This window comes from Delphinapterus leucas, chromosome 11, assembly GCF_059928025.1.
Source record: "Delphinapterus leucas isolate spDelLeu-1000000601 "Yukka" chromosome 11, BTC_Dleu_Yukka2, whole genome shotgun sequence".
Lineage (NCBI taxonomy): Eukaryota > Metazoa > Chordata > Mammalia > Artiodactyla > Monodontidae > Delphinapterus > Delphinapterus leucas.
The window spans coordinates 102083812-102096869 of record NC_143139.1 but is presented as its reverse complement, the minus strand read 5'-3'; the positions used below and the strand labels follow the sequence as shown (position 1 = coordinate 102096869).

Sequence of the window (13058 nt, the reverse complement as noted above, 5' to 3'; positions counted from 1 at the left end):
GCCGGGCGGAGCGCGGCATGCCGGGAAGCGTAGTTCCGCGCGCCTTCGGCCCGCCCTTGCAGCGAGCCTGTCCCGAGCCCGTGGACTACAGTTCCCAGGGGGCCGCGCGCGAGCAGCCGCGGACTTCACTTCCCAGGAGGCCGCGCGCGAGAAAGCCCCGCCCCTCCCCTCCCCGCCTCCAGCGTCGGGATTCGAGGACTCTAGCGGCGTCTAAGAACCCGGGTTCGAGTCCCAGGCCTGCCACCCGACTGGGGCGGCGTTGCGAAGCGCCCCAAAGTTCTCTGGCCGCATCTCCCGGTCAGTAAAAGGGGGTTGACGTTCATATGGCCTGCTATGATACAGAACCGTCAATCCCGCCCGAAGGGGTCAGCGATAGTGCAACGCGAGGAGCAGAGAGTTCGGGTCGTGGATTGCACCCATGTGAGCACCTGGGCCACCCCTCGGCCTGGCGGCTGGGGTCCGGGGAGGCGCGGGCGGGGGCGGTGGGACGGCTGGAGGGGAGGGGGGCACAGGGTGGGGGCGGGGCCCCGGGGTGAGGGATAGCCCCGTCTGGCCCGGGCCTGGTCTGAGCCTGCCGGGCCGGCCCACCAGCGGTCCGAGCTGGGCGCCGGGCTTCCCCTCAGGTTCCAGGAAGTGGGTGCTGGCCCAGCCCTGCTGTCCCGCACGGGGTCTGGGTTCCCACATTCTGAGCCTGGGGGTGGCCCTCCTGCAGGCTGGCTGACGTGGGAGGTGATGCCCCGTCCAGTCTCATGCGGGGCAGGCTCCTGTCGGCAGGCGGGGCTCTATGAGGCGAGAGGCTCTGGGTTGACGTTTATCTGCCCGGCTCGTGGTCCAGGACCCCTGTCCCACCCTCTCTGTCTGGTTCCTATTGTTCATCTCCTTTGTGCTGGCACAGATCGCTTCTGCCCGCCCCCCACCTTGGCCACCCACACAGGAGAGCTGGAGTGAGCGCAATGTTGTCCCCTCGAGGCACCTGCCCCAGGACCTAGAGCCAGTCTGGCTGAGATGTCCATGCTGGGCTGTGTGATGGAGAGAGGCCTGGGTTCCAGGCCTGGCTGTCTGGGGTGGGGTCTGAGCTTCTCCCACAGCCCCTCCTCTTGGGAGAGGGAAGGCACCTCCACCTGTCCTGTCCGGGGCTGGAGGGAAGGAGCAAGGAGGCAGGTGGAGGGTGTGTCAAAGGAATGCTGATGCCCACGGTGCACCCTCTGCCCCCTCCGGGCAAGGTGGCATCCCTGGCATCTGCAGGAAGAGGTCTGCTTCTGTGGGACGCTGACTCCCTTCTGTTCCCTGGGGCAGTGGGTCAGTTCACACATCAAGGAGCAGGCCTCTGGAGGAGACTGGTCTGAAATGTCCTGCTGGGCCTTGGCTCAGGGGGCAGGGCTGGGCACAGCAGTCCCGCCGAAGACAGAGACCGGGGGCGGGGTGGGGCTCAGTGGCTGGTGTGCCTTAGCCCCACCTGGACACGTGTGCATGAGGAACTTCTGTGGACTCAGCGCACGGCCAGGCAGCGCGCCCCGCAGGTCTCTGGGAATGTCTCCACTCTGAGCAGAGCCCCTGAGTGTGCATGGGCAGGGGTGGGGAGCCGGTCTGGGCTCCAGCCCTGCTCAGGGATTGCCAGGGGGCCCGTGGCAAACACTGCTGCCTGAGGTGAGTGGGAATTGGACTCCTGGGTGGGCACAGCAGCCCCTACCCCTGCAGGGTCACCTTGGCCCCAGTGCCTGGCTCACCACCACCACGGAGCTGGCTGCCCATGTGGGACCGAGGGGCCAGGGGCTCATCCCACCTTGCAGGACCTGGTCCGCCTGCCTGGGTCCTGTGGGGTCCCTTCCCCAGATGAGTGGAAATGGTGAGTGCCAGCCCAAGAGGCAGCTGGCCATATGACCTGGGATGCTGGGCTGGGGAGAGGGTCCTGACCCGGGTGAGGATGAGTGCTTTCTGGGGACAGGGGGTATGAATTGTACCGTTTTGCCATCTGGGGCCGCGCTGACCCTGGAGAGACTGCCACTCCCAGAGTCAGCCAATTCCTAGAGACAGCAAACAGTTTCACAAGCAAACCAGCCATCCACAGCCCCAGATCGTCCCTCCTCCACGAGGTGCACTATGTCCTCGGGGCCACCCTCTGCCTGCCCCAATCACCTGGGCCAGGCACCGACAACTAGGGGCAGCCCCTCCGCCCTGAGCCCACCGAGATTATTCACGCTGGCCGGTCCTGAGCCTGCTCACCCTGCCTCACATCTCGCCCTGCGGAAACCCAATGAAGGCTCCTGCCCACGTGTCCCCTCTCCCTGCCTCCTGACCGGCCCTGGGGCCCCCTCCTCTTGGGACCTGTGATAAACTGTCTTTGCAGTGGCAGTCGTCTCCTGATCTCTTGGCTTCACCATGCCTGAGTGATGATAAAAACCTACATCTAAAACCCAAGTTGGGGGACTTCCCTGGTGGCGCAGTGGTTCAGAATCCGCCTGCCAGTGCAGGGGACACGGGTTCGAGCCCTGGTCCGGGAAGATCCCACATGCCGCGGAGCAACTAAGCCTGTGCGCCACAACTACTGAGCCTGTGCTCTGTAGAGCCCGCAAACCACAACTACTGAGCCCGCGCGCTTAGAGCCCGTGCTCCGCAACAAGAGAAGCCACTGCAACGAGAAGCCCGCGCACCGCAACCAGAGAAAGCCCACACGCAGCCAAAAAGAAATAAATTTATAAAAAACAAAAACACCCAAGTTGGGGTGCAGCCCTGGATGATGGATCGGCTGCACTCCCGGGAAGCCCAGCCTGCCCAGCTCAGGGCTGCTCCACGGAGGGGCCTGCGGAGGGGCTTCGAGGAGGCCAGACCAGTCAGGCCTCCGCACGGTGCAGCAGGTGGTCCCACCCCGATCTCGCCTGAGCCCCCTTGTGATTGAGGCCCGCAGCCCACCTGGTCTAGCCCCCAGGGGTTTCTGGCCCAGCTGCCCCAGCTACCTGCCTCCAAGGAGCCCCTCTTCAGACCCTCGGGGTCTCCTGCTGTGGCCTATGGGGTGTGTGACTCCTTGGTGCACGCCCGGGGCCAGCCTCATCCCCACCTGCATCCTGGGCCTGGTGAGGAAAGCACCCCCGCGCCTGCGATCCCCATGACATGAACACCTCCAGAGCACATCAGGGGCACCCCTTCCAGGAAGCCCTCCTGAGTCCTGCCAGTGCTTGCTATTCCCCCCAAGTGTACCTGGCAGCCCCTGCCCTCGAGCATCTGATGGGGGGGCCGGCTTCCTGGGAGGGCGCACTCCATCTCCACTGAGTCTGTGTGAATCACCCTGTGGCCCAGCATGCACGCACGTTAGCTGGAGACCACGGTGTGTCAACCGCACGAGGACTGTGTGTTCTCGTTCAGCTGTGGATGCAGCAGGGCCCCCAGGCGACCTGGAGGGCATCGGGGCGCCTCCCACGGCCCTGCCGCCCCCCCCCCCTCGCCCGCAGCACCTCCACCCCGTGCAGGTTGGGTGGAGGCCCTGGACACAGGAGGCCTCAGCTGGACCACAGGCCTCCGGCAGGATGGACCACTCAGGACTCAGGGGTATCAGAATAATCTTTATTGATATGCTCGGTGCTACCTTGTTAATACTGTCACGTTGTCGCCGTGGCTGAGGTAATAGGGATGGCCCCGCCCAGCGCCGGCCCTGGGCTCCCACGGAAGCGTCCTGGACCCTCGGGCGGGGGGGGTGCTGATGGCCTTGGAGGGGACGTGGTTATTGCGTTGGATTCCTGCCCTCGCTGGCATGCTGGCGCCCTCGCCCAGCCTCACCCGTGCGCACTCACGCACACACTCGCACGCTTACCGCTAATGCACACACCCACTGGCACGCTGGCGCCCTCGCTCTCTCTTCCGCACGCTCCCACACTCACACACACAACATCCTTTGTTTTGAGTGCGTCTGAAGCCTCCTGGAAATAAATATACTCGCTAGTTACAGTAATCATAGTAAAATAAAGTACAGGTTTGTCGGGATACGAGGAGAAAGTGCACGTTGACTTTTGACTGGAGGGTGGCCCCTCCCACCGAGGGCTCCCGGTCCCTGCAGGGGGCAGCCCTGAGGTGCCACCACCCCCAGCTCCCTCCTGAGTTGTCCTGCCACTGCCCAGCCCCTCATGGGGCCAAAATCAACTAAAAAAATAAATTCTTCATTTCACAGCCGAGCGCCTGATGCAGGGGGCGGGGGGGGGGGTGGTGGTGGTGGCTCTGGGCCTTTCTGGCCACGGGCTCTACGGGGGTCACGGCCAGCCCCTGGCCCAGCCAGCGCCCCGACGGTGCCATCTGAGGGGCCGGGTAGGCGAGGTGCTGAGCCCCGTGGCATGCGGACAGGAGGCCAGGGTGTGGGCGGTGCTGGGCGAAGCAGAGGCCGCGTCCACGGGGGCGCTGGGGGCAGTGGCGCACTGCGGTCATGCAGGGGGGCCTGCGACGGCCTGGGCAGCCCTGTCCCCTCAGAACTCCACAGCACTCACTGCTGTCCTTGTCTCCTCAAAGGTGGCAATGAGGATCTGCTGTGGGGGAGGGATGGTGAGGAGGCTGCCCACATCCGGGGTCGCTCGGGGGGCCACGTCCTCTTCCTCCCGTGCCTCATACAGGGTGCTGATATGCAGCAGCGAGCGGGTGGCGTTGCGGCTCAGGACGGCGAGGGGGTCAGGCTTGCCCAGGCTGGCTGGCGACAGAGGGGCCGTGGCGGGGGCGGCGGAGGGCGAGCAGATGTGAAACGGGCCCCCCGAGGGCAGCGCGGCCCGGGCTGGCTCTGCGGGGAGCGGTGCATCTGCAAACAGCCCAGAGCACAGAGCCTCTGCAGGCCCCTCTCCCCACCCGCTGCCTCCCCCCTCCTCCCGCCTGGCCCGCTCAGGCTCTGAAGCTCCCGCACACAGCGGCCGGCCTGGGGGGGGGGGGGGGCTCTGGCCGCCCCAGGAGCACAGCGCCCGTTTCCAGAACCTTCTTCAGGTGCCGAGCAACCTTACCGTGTGTCCCCGCCAGCCCTTCATCCCGTGTGCTTCACAGGGCCCTCGAGTGAGGGTCCCGCCTGTCGTCACCCCGGCAGCTGGCTCCCCTGCCCACCCCCTGCTTCCACCCAGCTGGTTCAGTCCTTCACCCCTTTCACACCCCTCCAGCCCTGCCCATCCCTACCTGTGGTGGGTGCCGCGGTCAGGCCCAGCCCACACTCCCCTGCCTGGGACAGGAAGCCTCCTTCCTGGCTCCGGGAGGCTGGCAGGGCGGCAGGCATGGCCTCGGCCTTGGACTTCTTGGTGCCCAGGATGTAGGGATGCACGTCCAGGGAGAAGTGGCGGGCATGCTTCTTGTCGGGGGGCGGGCCCGTGTCGCCCCCGCCACCCTTATAATGGTGCGCGGCGCGTGCGCCCGCGTCCAGCAGCGGCGCGATCAGCGTGTCGGTGGCCGTCTTGCGGCGCACGGGCTTGGGCTTCTCGGCCTTGCTGTTCTCCACGCGCATGATGGCCAGAGGCTCCTTGAAGGGCTGGGGCAGCGGGTTGCTGGTGGGGATCCACTTCATCTTCTTGCGGGGCCGCTTGACCACGGGCGGCTCAGCGGCGCCCTCGGGCTCGGCGGGGTTGGCGCTGGGGTCCACGGTCTGCACGCCCTCGTCGCGCACGGTGGGCGTGGCGTCGTGGTTGGACTGCGCAAGCGCGGCCAGCAGCTGCCGCACCACGTTGTCGTACATGAGGTCGCTCTCGTTGGTAATGAAGTCCAGCCGGTTGAGCGACTTGATGTGGTCGCGGTTCTCGTTGCAGAACATGGCCAGGATGTTGATGTCGCAGAACTGCGAGCGGCGCCACTGCCGGCGGGTCTTGATGCCCACCTTGTGCAGCTTGTCGAAGATGAAGTTGCTCTTGCGGAAGATGAAGAGGTGGATGAGGTTGACGAGGATGATGAGGTTCATGGAGCAGAGCAGCACGATGTCCACGCCCGCCACGATGCGCTGCAGCTGCACAGACGGCAGCTTGCAGGTGACACGCACGGCCGGGCCGCCACCCGGGGCCGCGCCCAGCGCGCAGGTGAACTCATTCTGCTTCTGGGTGGCGTAGTAGGTGCACAGGTAGGAGATGGGCGCCACGCTGAGCAGCAGGATGAGCAGGTGCCGCGCCAGGTAGAGTTTGGCCAGGAAGTTGCTGCGGCCGCGGCGCTCCAGGTACTTCTCGAACAGGTTCTGCTCGGGGCTCTTCTCCTTCTCCGCGTTCTCGATGATCTCACGCCGCTCGCGCTCCGTGATGCCGGGCCCCTTGGATTGGATCTGCTTCTCGATCTTGGGCGCGCGGCCCTCGGCGGCCCTGTGGTAGCAGTTGTCGATCTCCTGCAGCAGGAAGTTGAGCTCGGAGGTGAGGCGCGTGGACGCCAGGAACTCCCAGCCCAGCGCGGGCACGTACATGATGGCCGCGAAGGCCAGCAGCGAGTAGGGTAGCAGCTTGTGCTCAAACAGCGACGGCCATAGGCTGGCGTCCACGCCGGGCAGCGCGTCCCGCAGCTCCGTCCAGCAGTAGCCGCGGGCGTACAGCGCCTGGTCGCGGGTGAAGTTGTGCGGCGTGTAGCAGTAAATGGGCTCCTCTGGGGGCAGAGAGGAGAGGGGGCTGGGGGCGAGCCGGGCATCGGACCCCTCCCGCCTGCCCCGCGCTGAGCCCCCTTCCGCACATCTCAGCGTGGTGGCGTGGGTCTCCCCCCGGGTACCCTGCCCCCCACGTACTGCAGTCAGCTGTGGCACAGACAGAGGTGGGTTGGAGGTGGAGGGTACGGCCGTGCCCACCCCACCCTGGGGGGCCGACCTGCACTTGGAACCTCAGGCCCCCCTCCGAGTGCCATAACGTCCCCATGTGCACACAGGGACGAGTCCTAGAGAGGGCGGCACAGGCCACACCACTCAGCTGGGGCTTCTCTTCCAGTGGCACAGCTGGACCAGCCCCCAGCCTGGCACTGCCACGGGCTCCATCTTGAGAAGGGCAGGTGTCCTGGCCGGGTCCTACCTACCCAGAGCCGGTTATGGTGGCACATCTAAGGAACAGCAAAAGTGGCCCTGCCTGCTCTTGAGAGTTGAGGAGTGTCCCCCCAAGACCCACTGTCCTGGGGAAGGGCAGGCCTGGGGTCCCCGGACACTGGGTGGGCAGGGGCAGCCACCCCGGGGATCCGACAGGAAGGATTCACCACCCAGCCCACAATGTCACGCAGGAAAAACGGTCGTCACTGAGCTGTCACCCCCCAGGTAAGGACAGGTGCCAACCAACAGCGGAGAACGTGGGACGCTGTTCCCCCCCCCCCCCGCCCCGCCCTCCAGCTGGGCCTCCCGTTGAATGCTTCTCAGAGGGAAGAGCTTGGCCGGCTCGGAGCCGTGCTCAGGGCAGGCGTCACCGTTCACGGCCCCTGAAGGCGGGGCCGCTCGGCTGTCAGGCCAGGCTCCAGTCCTTGTCACCACAGACTGGGCACGTGTGCCCTCTTGCAAGTGGCAGAGCCCGGGCGCCCGCCCAGAGCGCAGCGTCCCACTGACAGGAGGTCACTGCCCCCAGCCCGACCACAGCTAGCATACATGCCAGCCCGCCCTAGCCTGGACCCTCCCTCGCGCCCCGAAGAACGGCCCCCAGGGCGGGTCCGCCGAGTCTCCCTCCGCTCCAGCTTACGGCCCTCACCCCACGAGGCTTGAGACCAGGAAGCAGCGGGGACCAACGCACCTCTCTGTCTGTCTGTCTGTGCAGGCCCCTCCCAAGGCCTGCCCCACGTTAAGCCCGGCCTTTGAGGTCACTGCTGGTGCCTCGCAGGGGCCGAGGGGGCCAGCTACACATCTGGGCACGGAGACCCCGCAAGTGTCTTCGGTCCCAGCGCACGGAGGTCACCTGGCCTCTTACATACGCAGAGCCCCAGCCATTGCCACCAGCGTGGCAGCCCCGCACCATCCTGAGGGTTGAGGGGGGCTTGAGGTGGGCCTCAGGGTCACCGGAGTGGGGCCCACAGCTCGTTCCAGGTGGTGTGGTCCAACGGCCACGGCAGCAGGACCTGGGGCTCCACGTGGCAGGCACTGGGGAGTCACAGAAGGCTGGGGGCAGGAGTGACGGGGGTGAGCTCTGCTCGGCTGTGGTGGCGAGGCCAGGGGCTCCGTGAGGAGGCTGTGCCGTGGGCACACGAGAGACGGGCTTGGCCGAGGATGGGGCTGGGTCAGGAAACGCTGGTACCCACAGCCCAAGGCCCCTGACGGGGACACAGGTTTGGGGCCTAGCGGTGAGTTGGGCTCAGAGAACGTGGAAAAGGCACAGAATCCCCCCTCGTGGTTGAGAAGACAGCATTTATTCACTTGCTTTTTGTCCTCACAGCCAACTCCAGGCCAAGGAAGGGCAGACGCTCTTCTCTGGGGGAAAAGGACGGCGGGGAGAGGTCCCTGGGACCCCCAGGGCCCTGGTCCAGGCCCCAGGGGAACTGGGAGGGTGCCGTGGCTCTGGGGCACGGAGGGGGCCTGTCCCCTGGCCGTGAGTGCTGCAGGCACAGGGGAGCTGGGTCACCCGTGGATGGAAGCAGGGCCCCCATGGGTCCCCACATCCTCTCACGTCTGCCGCCGCCCCCTGGCTGCTGGGAGGGTCGGAGGGATGAGCCCTGGCTCAGGAGAGGCCCAGCTCCAGGGCCTCTCGGGCTCTACACCGGGGTCTCTGTCTTTCCCTGACTTGCAAAGCAGGTCCAACAGCCTAGCAGAGACCGGATGTGTCATGCCGGTGCCTCAGGACACACGTGTGCAGTGACCCTGGCCTGGAAGAGCTGTGGCCGCATGTCCTGACTTGAGCTGCAGGGGCCTGGGTGCTGGGCCGGACTCTGGTTGGGGGTGAGGGCGACCGCTGAGCCAAGGGGCCTGGGCACCGGGCGCTCAAACACTGCGGTGCCAGCACGGGTGTCCGACAGGGACCCGCAGACCCAGCCAGCTCACCCAGGGCACCTTTCCTGAGGATGGCACTCTGTGGACTCCGGACCCGAGCGCCCCTGGCTATGCCCCGAGAGGACACCGGGGCCAGGGCCCTCGCAGCCCCGGGTGCTCCCAGAGACCCCGTCGTGGAGCGCGCGGGGCCGACTGCGGTGCCGTGGAGAACATCGAGCCAGAGCAGCAGCCAGGGCTTGCGAGGCCGCTTCGGGGAAGGAGCCGCGTGTGCGATTCTGAATTCGCTTGCAATCCCGGGGCTGCTCCCGGTCCCCAGGCCAAGCCCAGCCCTCGACAGCGTCCCCTCCCAGCGCGAGCGCCCCAGTTCCCTTGGAGACCCTGCCTGACTGAGGGTAGAAGAGGCACACCCGTTACAGGCATCTTGGAGATGTCGAGGGTTTGGTTCCAGACGCCCGCGATAAAGCAAAGATCACAACGAAGCAAGTCACACAAATTCTTTTCTCCCCCAGCGCGTATGAAAGCACTGTTTATACTCCACTGTGGTCTATGTCTACACGCTGCACGTATGTCTAAAAACCAACGTACGTACCTTAATTAAAAATACTTTATTGCTAAAAAATGCTATCCACCGTCCAAGCCTTCAGCGAGTCGTAATCTTTTCGCAATAGTAATATCAAAGATCACTGCTCACAGGTCACCGTAACAAAGGTATTAATAAGGAAAAAGTTTGAAATATTGTGAGAATTACCAAAATATGGCACAGAGACACGAACTGAGCAAATGCTGTTGGAAAAATGGCACCAGGAGACCTGCTCGTCGCAGGGTTGTCACAAACCTTCAAATCGTGAGAAACGCAGTATCTGCGAAGCACAATGAAACGAGGTCTGCCTGCGTTTGGCTATTTTAGGAAAAAGCAGCTGTTGGTCCCCCCTTCCCAGGGCCCACATAACATCTGGAGAAGCCGGTAGCCCTTCAACGACCCGCTCCCCCGCCATCCTCTCTGTTGGCCGCGCGCCTGGCTGGCCCTCCATCCACCACCGAACGGGTCTGCACAGCGCGGGTGTCTGTGGAGCCACCGGGGCCTTCCCGCCACCTGCCACCCTCCAGCCTGGGGATGCGCATAGGCCCCGGCGTCCAGGGAGGTCCCCGCCGGGCCAGCTCCTCACCATGAGCCCAACGGCCAGAGTGTGCTTGCTTGCCCACGTGTCACCAACAGGCAGACACGTCGGACCCCCGCCCCCTGCGCCAGGGCACCAGGTGAGGATCTGGGCGCTGGGTGGGCTGGTGGGGGTGAGCGCCGGGTCCCCTCGAGCTGAGCCGGGCTCCAGTGGATGGGACGTGGATCCTTCCAGCAGTGGCAGGACATACTCTGGGCTCGGAACCTGAAGATGGATGGTGACCCAGTGCTGAGAGGACGGGTCGGGTGTGCTCCTGTCTGGGGGCGGGGGATGCAGCTGGAGGGGCCTCCAGCGCCCCTTGAGGGTCAGAGCTTCCGACCTTGCTTCCTCTTGCCCCCCTTTGGTCCACTGCAGTGCTCCCCTACTGTCCTCAGATCTGGAGAAGGGACCCAGGGACGATTCTGAGCTCTGTGAGGAGCGCCAGGTAGACGGACCCTGATCCAGGAGAGCAGGAGAGGCAGCCGCCACTGCCCCGAACCGCGGTGGGAGCAAGGGGACTGCGCGGCCTCAGTCACTCAGCAGCGGGAGAGCTCGTGAAGCCACCGCCACCCCCCATTTGCTCTGTGACCTGGAACAGGATTACCATGGGGCAGACCCGGGCCCCGCGCGCCAGACATGCTCCACCGAGTGGATTTTGGGTCGCGGGGTGCTGGGCCGCAGGACCGGCACCCGCCTGCCCTGGCTCAGAAGGCCTGCCTCACCCTCGCTAGGGAGGCACCGGGCCCCTCCCGACCAGCATCGGGCCCAGGAGTGTCCCCAGACACACGCAGGTGGGTGTGAAAGGGCAGGCGGCAAGGGAGGCCAAGGGCAGCGCCAGGAGCAGAGATGAAGGACACACTCGGGGAGACCCAGCAGCCCAGCCTGGCTGGATGCAGAGGTGCTGAGGCCCCCCCCATATGGGGGGAGCTGGTTCACAGCAGGATATCAAGGTGGGGGCCCTGTCACAGGAGGTCGCCTGACGGCGACTGAGTCCTCAGCCTGCCCCACCGTGTGCATCTGGAGTGGGTAGGACTGTTCCCCCAAAAGATGTTCTAGCCCCAAGCCCTGGACCCTGTGAATGTGACCTTGTTTGGAAAGAGTCTTTGCAGATGTGATCAAGTTGAGATGAGTCACGCTGGATCAAGGGGGCCCCAATCCAATGACTGGTGTCCTCATAAGAGGAGGGAAATTTGGACAGACACCCAGGAGGAGGTGTGAAAATGCAGGCAGAGATCAGGTGGTGCGGCCACAATGAAGCCAAGGAAGGCGCAGGACTGCGGAGCCTCCAGAACTGGAAAGGCAAGGAGGGACTCTCCCTGGGGCTTCGGGAGCATGGCCTGCCCACACCTGGATTTTGGACTTTGGGCCTCTGCACTGTGAGACGATAAGGCTCTAGCATTTGCAGTCACAAGTTTGTGCTAATCTGTCAAGGCTGCCCCAGGAGACACCTGTGCACAGCCTGACTTCCCCCCCAGGCTCCTGGGGAGCGTGCTGACGCCGGGAGCGCCCCCCCCGGGGGTGGGATGAGGCAGTCTGGACAACGTCCACCCTCATGTCACAGGGACCCCTAACGGGTGAGTCCTTTGTGCAAGGAAGCCTGTCCACGTCCCTCAGGGGAGAGTCGCCCTCCGTGCCACGAGCTGATGGGCTGCGAAGGGGCCTCCCTGGACATCTGGGCCCTGAGACCGCTTGCCAGCCAGACCCCGCGTGGGGGGCCGTTTCCCGTCTCCAGCCGCCCACCCACCTGCCGCGTGTGGACCCTTGGGCCCCGGGAGCCCACTCCTCCTTCCTGCCTCACCTGGGGTCACCTCTCCTTAGGAGACCCTCAGGTGCTCCCCAAATGCACTGAATATAATCAGGACCACGTCTGTTGACGGCACCTTCAACCTCTCATCCCGTCCACGCTGCCGTTCTTCTTCTACCTGCATCAGCCTCACAGGCGCTGGGCCTGCTGCTGAGGCCAGGAGGGTCCACTGCCCACCAATGCCTGCTGCTCCTCCAGGCCCTGCCTGCCCTGGGGAGCCTCTGCCCAAGACCTGCCCAGGCTCCCAGTGCCCCCCCCCCACACCAACCGACCAGAATCTGCCCACTTCTCAGGGTCTTCATCCCACCACCCGCCCCAGAACCCTGCCCAGAGGCCGTGCTTTGGTGTCCACTGTCCCCATCACCTGTAACTTCCTTTCTTGGTCCCCACCTGGCCACTCCTCCTTCCCTCAGACCCTGCCCACTCCCCCTTCTGGTCGCCCCTCTTCCACACCAGACCCCACATCTCCTTGATGCCTGGAACCGCCGGGTCCGCCAGGTGTGAGCCCACGGAAGGTAAATTCAATACATCGGAAGAGAGGGGTCAGGGAGGCAGCCCCAGCGACCGGCGATACATGCAAGGGTGGGGGAGTGTTGAGGGTCTGCGGGGAGACCCCGGGGCACCGCCCACACGGCCGGCCCCAGTAGGGAGGCCCGCGGCGGCGGCTGGCGCAGCGAGGGTGGCCCGGGAGGGCACGCGCCCCTCCCGCCGCGCGCCTCCGGCCTCACCTGCGAAGTTCTTGGTGAAGACCAGGGTGACCAGCAGGATGGGGACCAGCACGGTGCCGATGGTGACCACGCGATCGAACGGCAGCTCCAGCTTGAGCTGCAGCAGCAGCGCGGCCAGGGCGCCCGCCTTGTCGTCCTGCGCGCCGGGCAGGATCAGCTCGCGCAGCTTCTCGCCGGCCAGCAGCGCCGTCGCCATGTCCGCGGACGGCTCCAGGAGGTGGTGCATGGGGGGCGCGGGGGACCCGGGGCGCGGGGCCCGCGGTGGGGGCGGGGGGCGCTCCGCCACCGCCCCCCGGGTCAGGGGTCGGGCCGCCCGGGCCGGCGCGGGCTGCGGGGGGCGCAGGGGCCGCCGCCCCCGCCTCGGCTGCAGCCCCGGCGCGGCCCCGGCGCTTCTTTCCGGCGGGGGCGGCGGCGGGACCCCCGCCCCGAGCGGCGGGCGGCGGCTGCGGTCCCGCCGCGGGGAGGGGGCTGTTTACCTGCGGCGACGCGCGGCGTGGCTCCGCCCC

General features: G+C 65.9%; 1 protein-coding gene across 1 annotated transcript; it reads right to left on the bottom strand.

The window, feature by feature from the left end:
• Positions 1-3457: 3457 nt before the first annotated feature.
• On the bottom strand, positions 3458-12792 carry PANX2 (pannexin 2). Its single transcript, XM_022596966.3, has 3 exons — positions 12553-12792; positions 5134-6564; positions 3458-4771 (listed from the first exon to the last, which is right to left on the bottom strand). Exons 1-3 carry the CDS (start codon positions 12776-12778, stop codon positions 4449-4451), a joined length of 1980 nt encoding a protein of 659 aa, XP_022452674.2. The 5' UTR covers positions 12779-12792; the 3' UTR covers positions 3458-4448.
• Between the last annotated feature and the right edge of the window lie 266 nt (positions 12793-13058).

Bases quoted from the DNA above. Each gene is read 5' to 3' on its own strand.
- PANX2 (XM_022596966.3), bottom strand. From the start codon at position 12,778: ATGCACCACCTCCTGGAGCCGTCCGCGGACATGGCGACGGCGCTGCTG. The intron at 6,565-12,552 runs GTGAGGCCGGAG...CTCTGCCCCCAG, and splicing joins CTTCACCAAGAACTTCGCAG to AGGAGCCCATTTACTGCTAC. The intron at 4,772-5,133 runs GTAGGGATGGGC...GGCTGTTTGCAG, and splicing joins GACCGCGGCACCCACCACAG to ATGCACCGCTCCCCGCAGAG.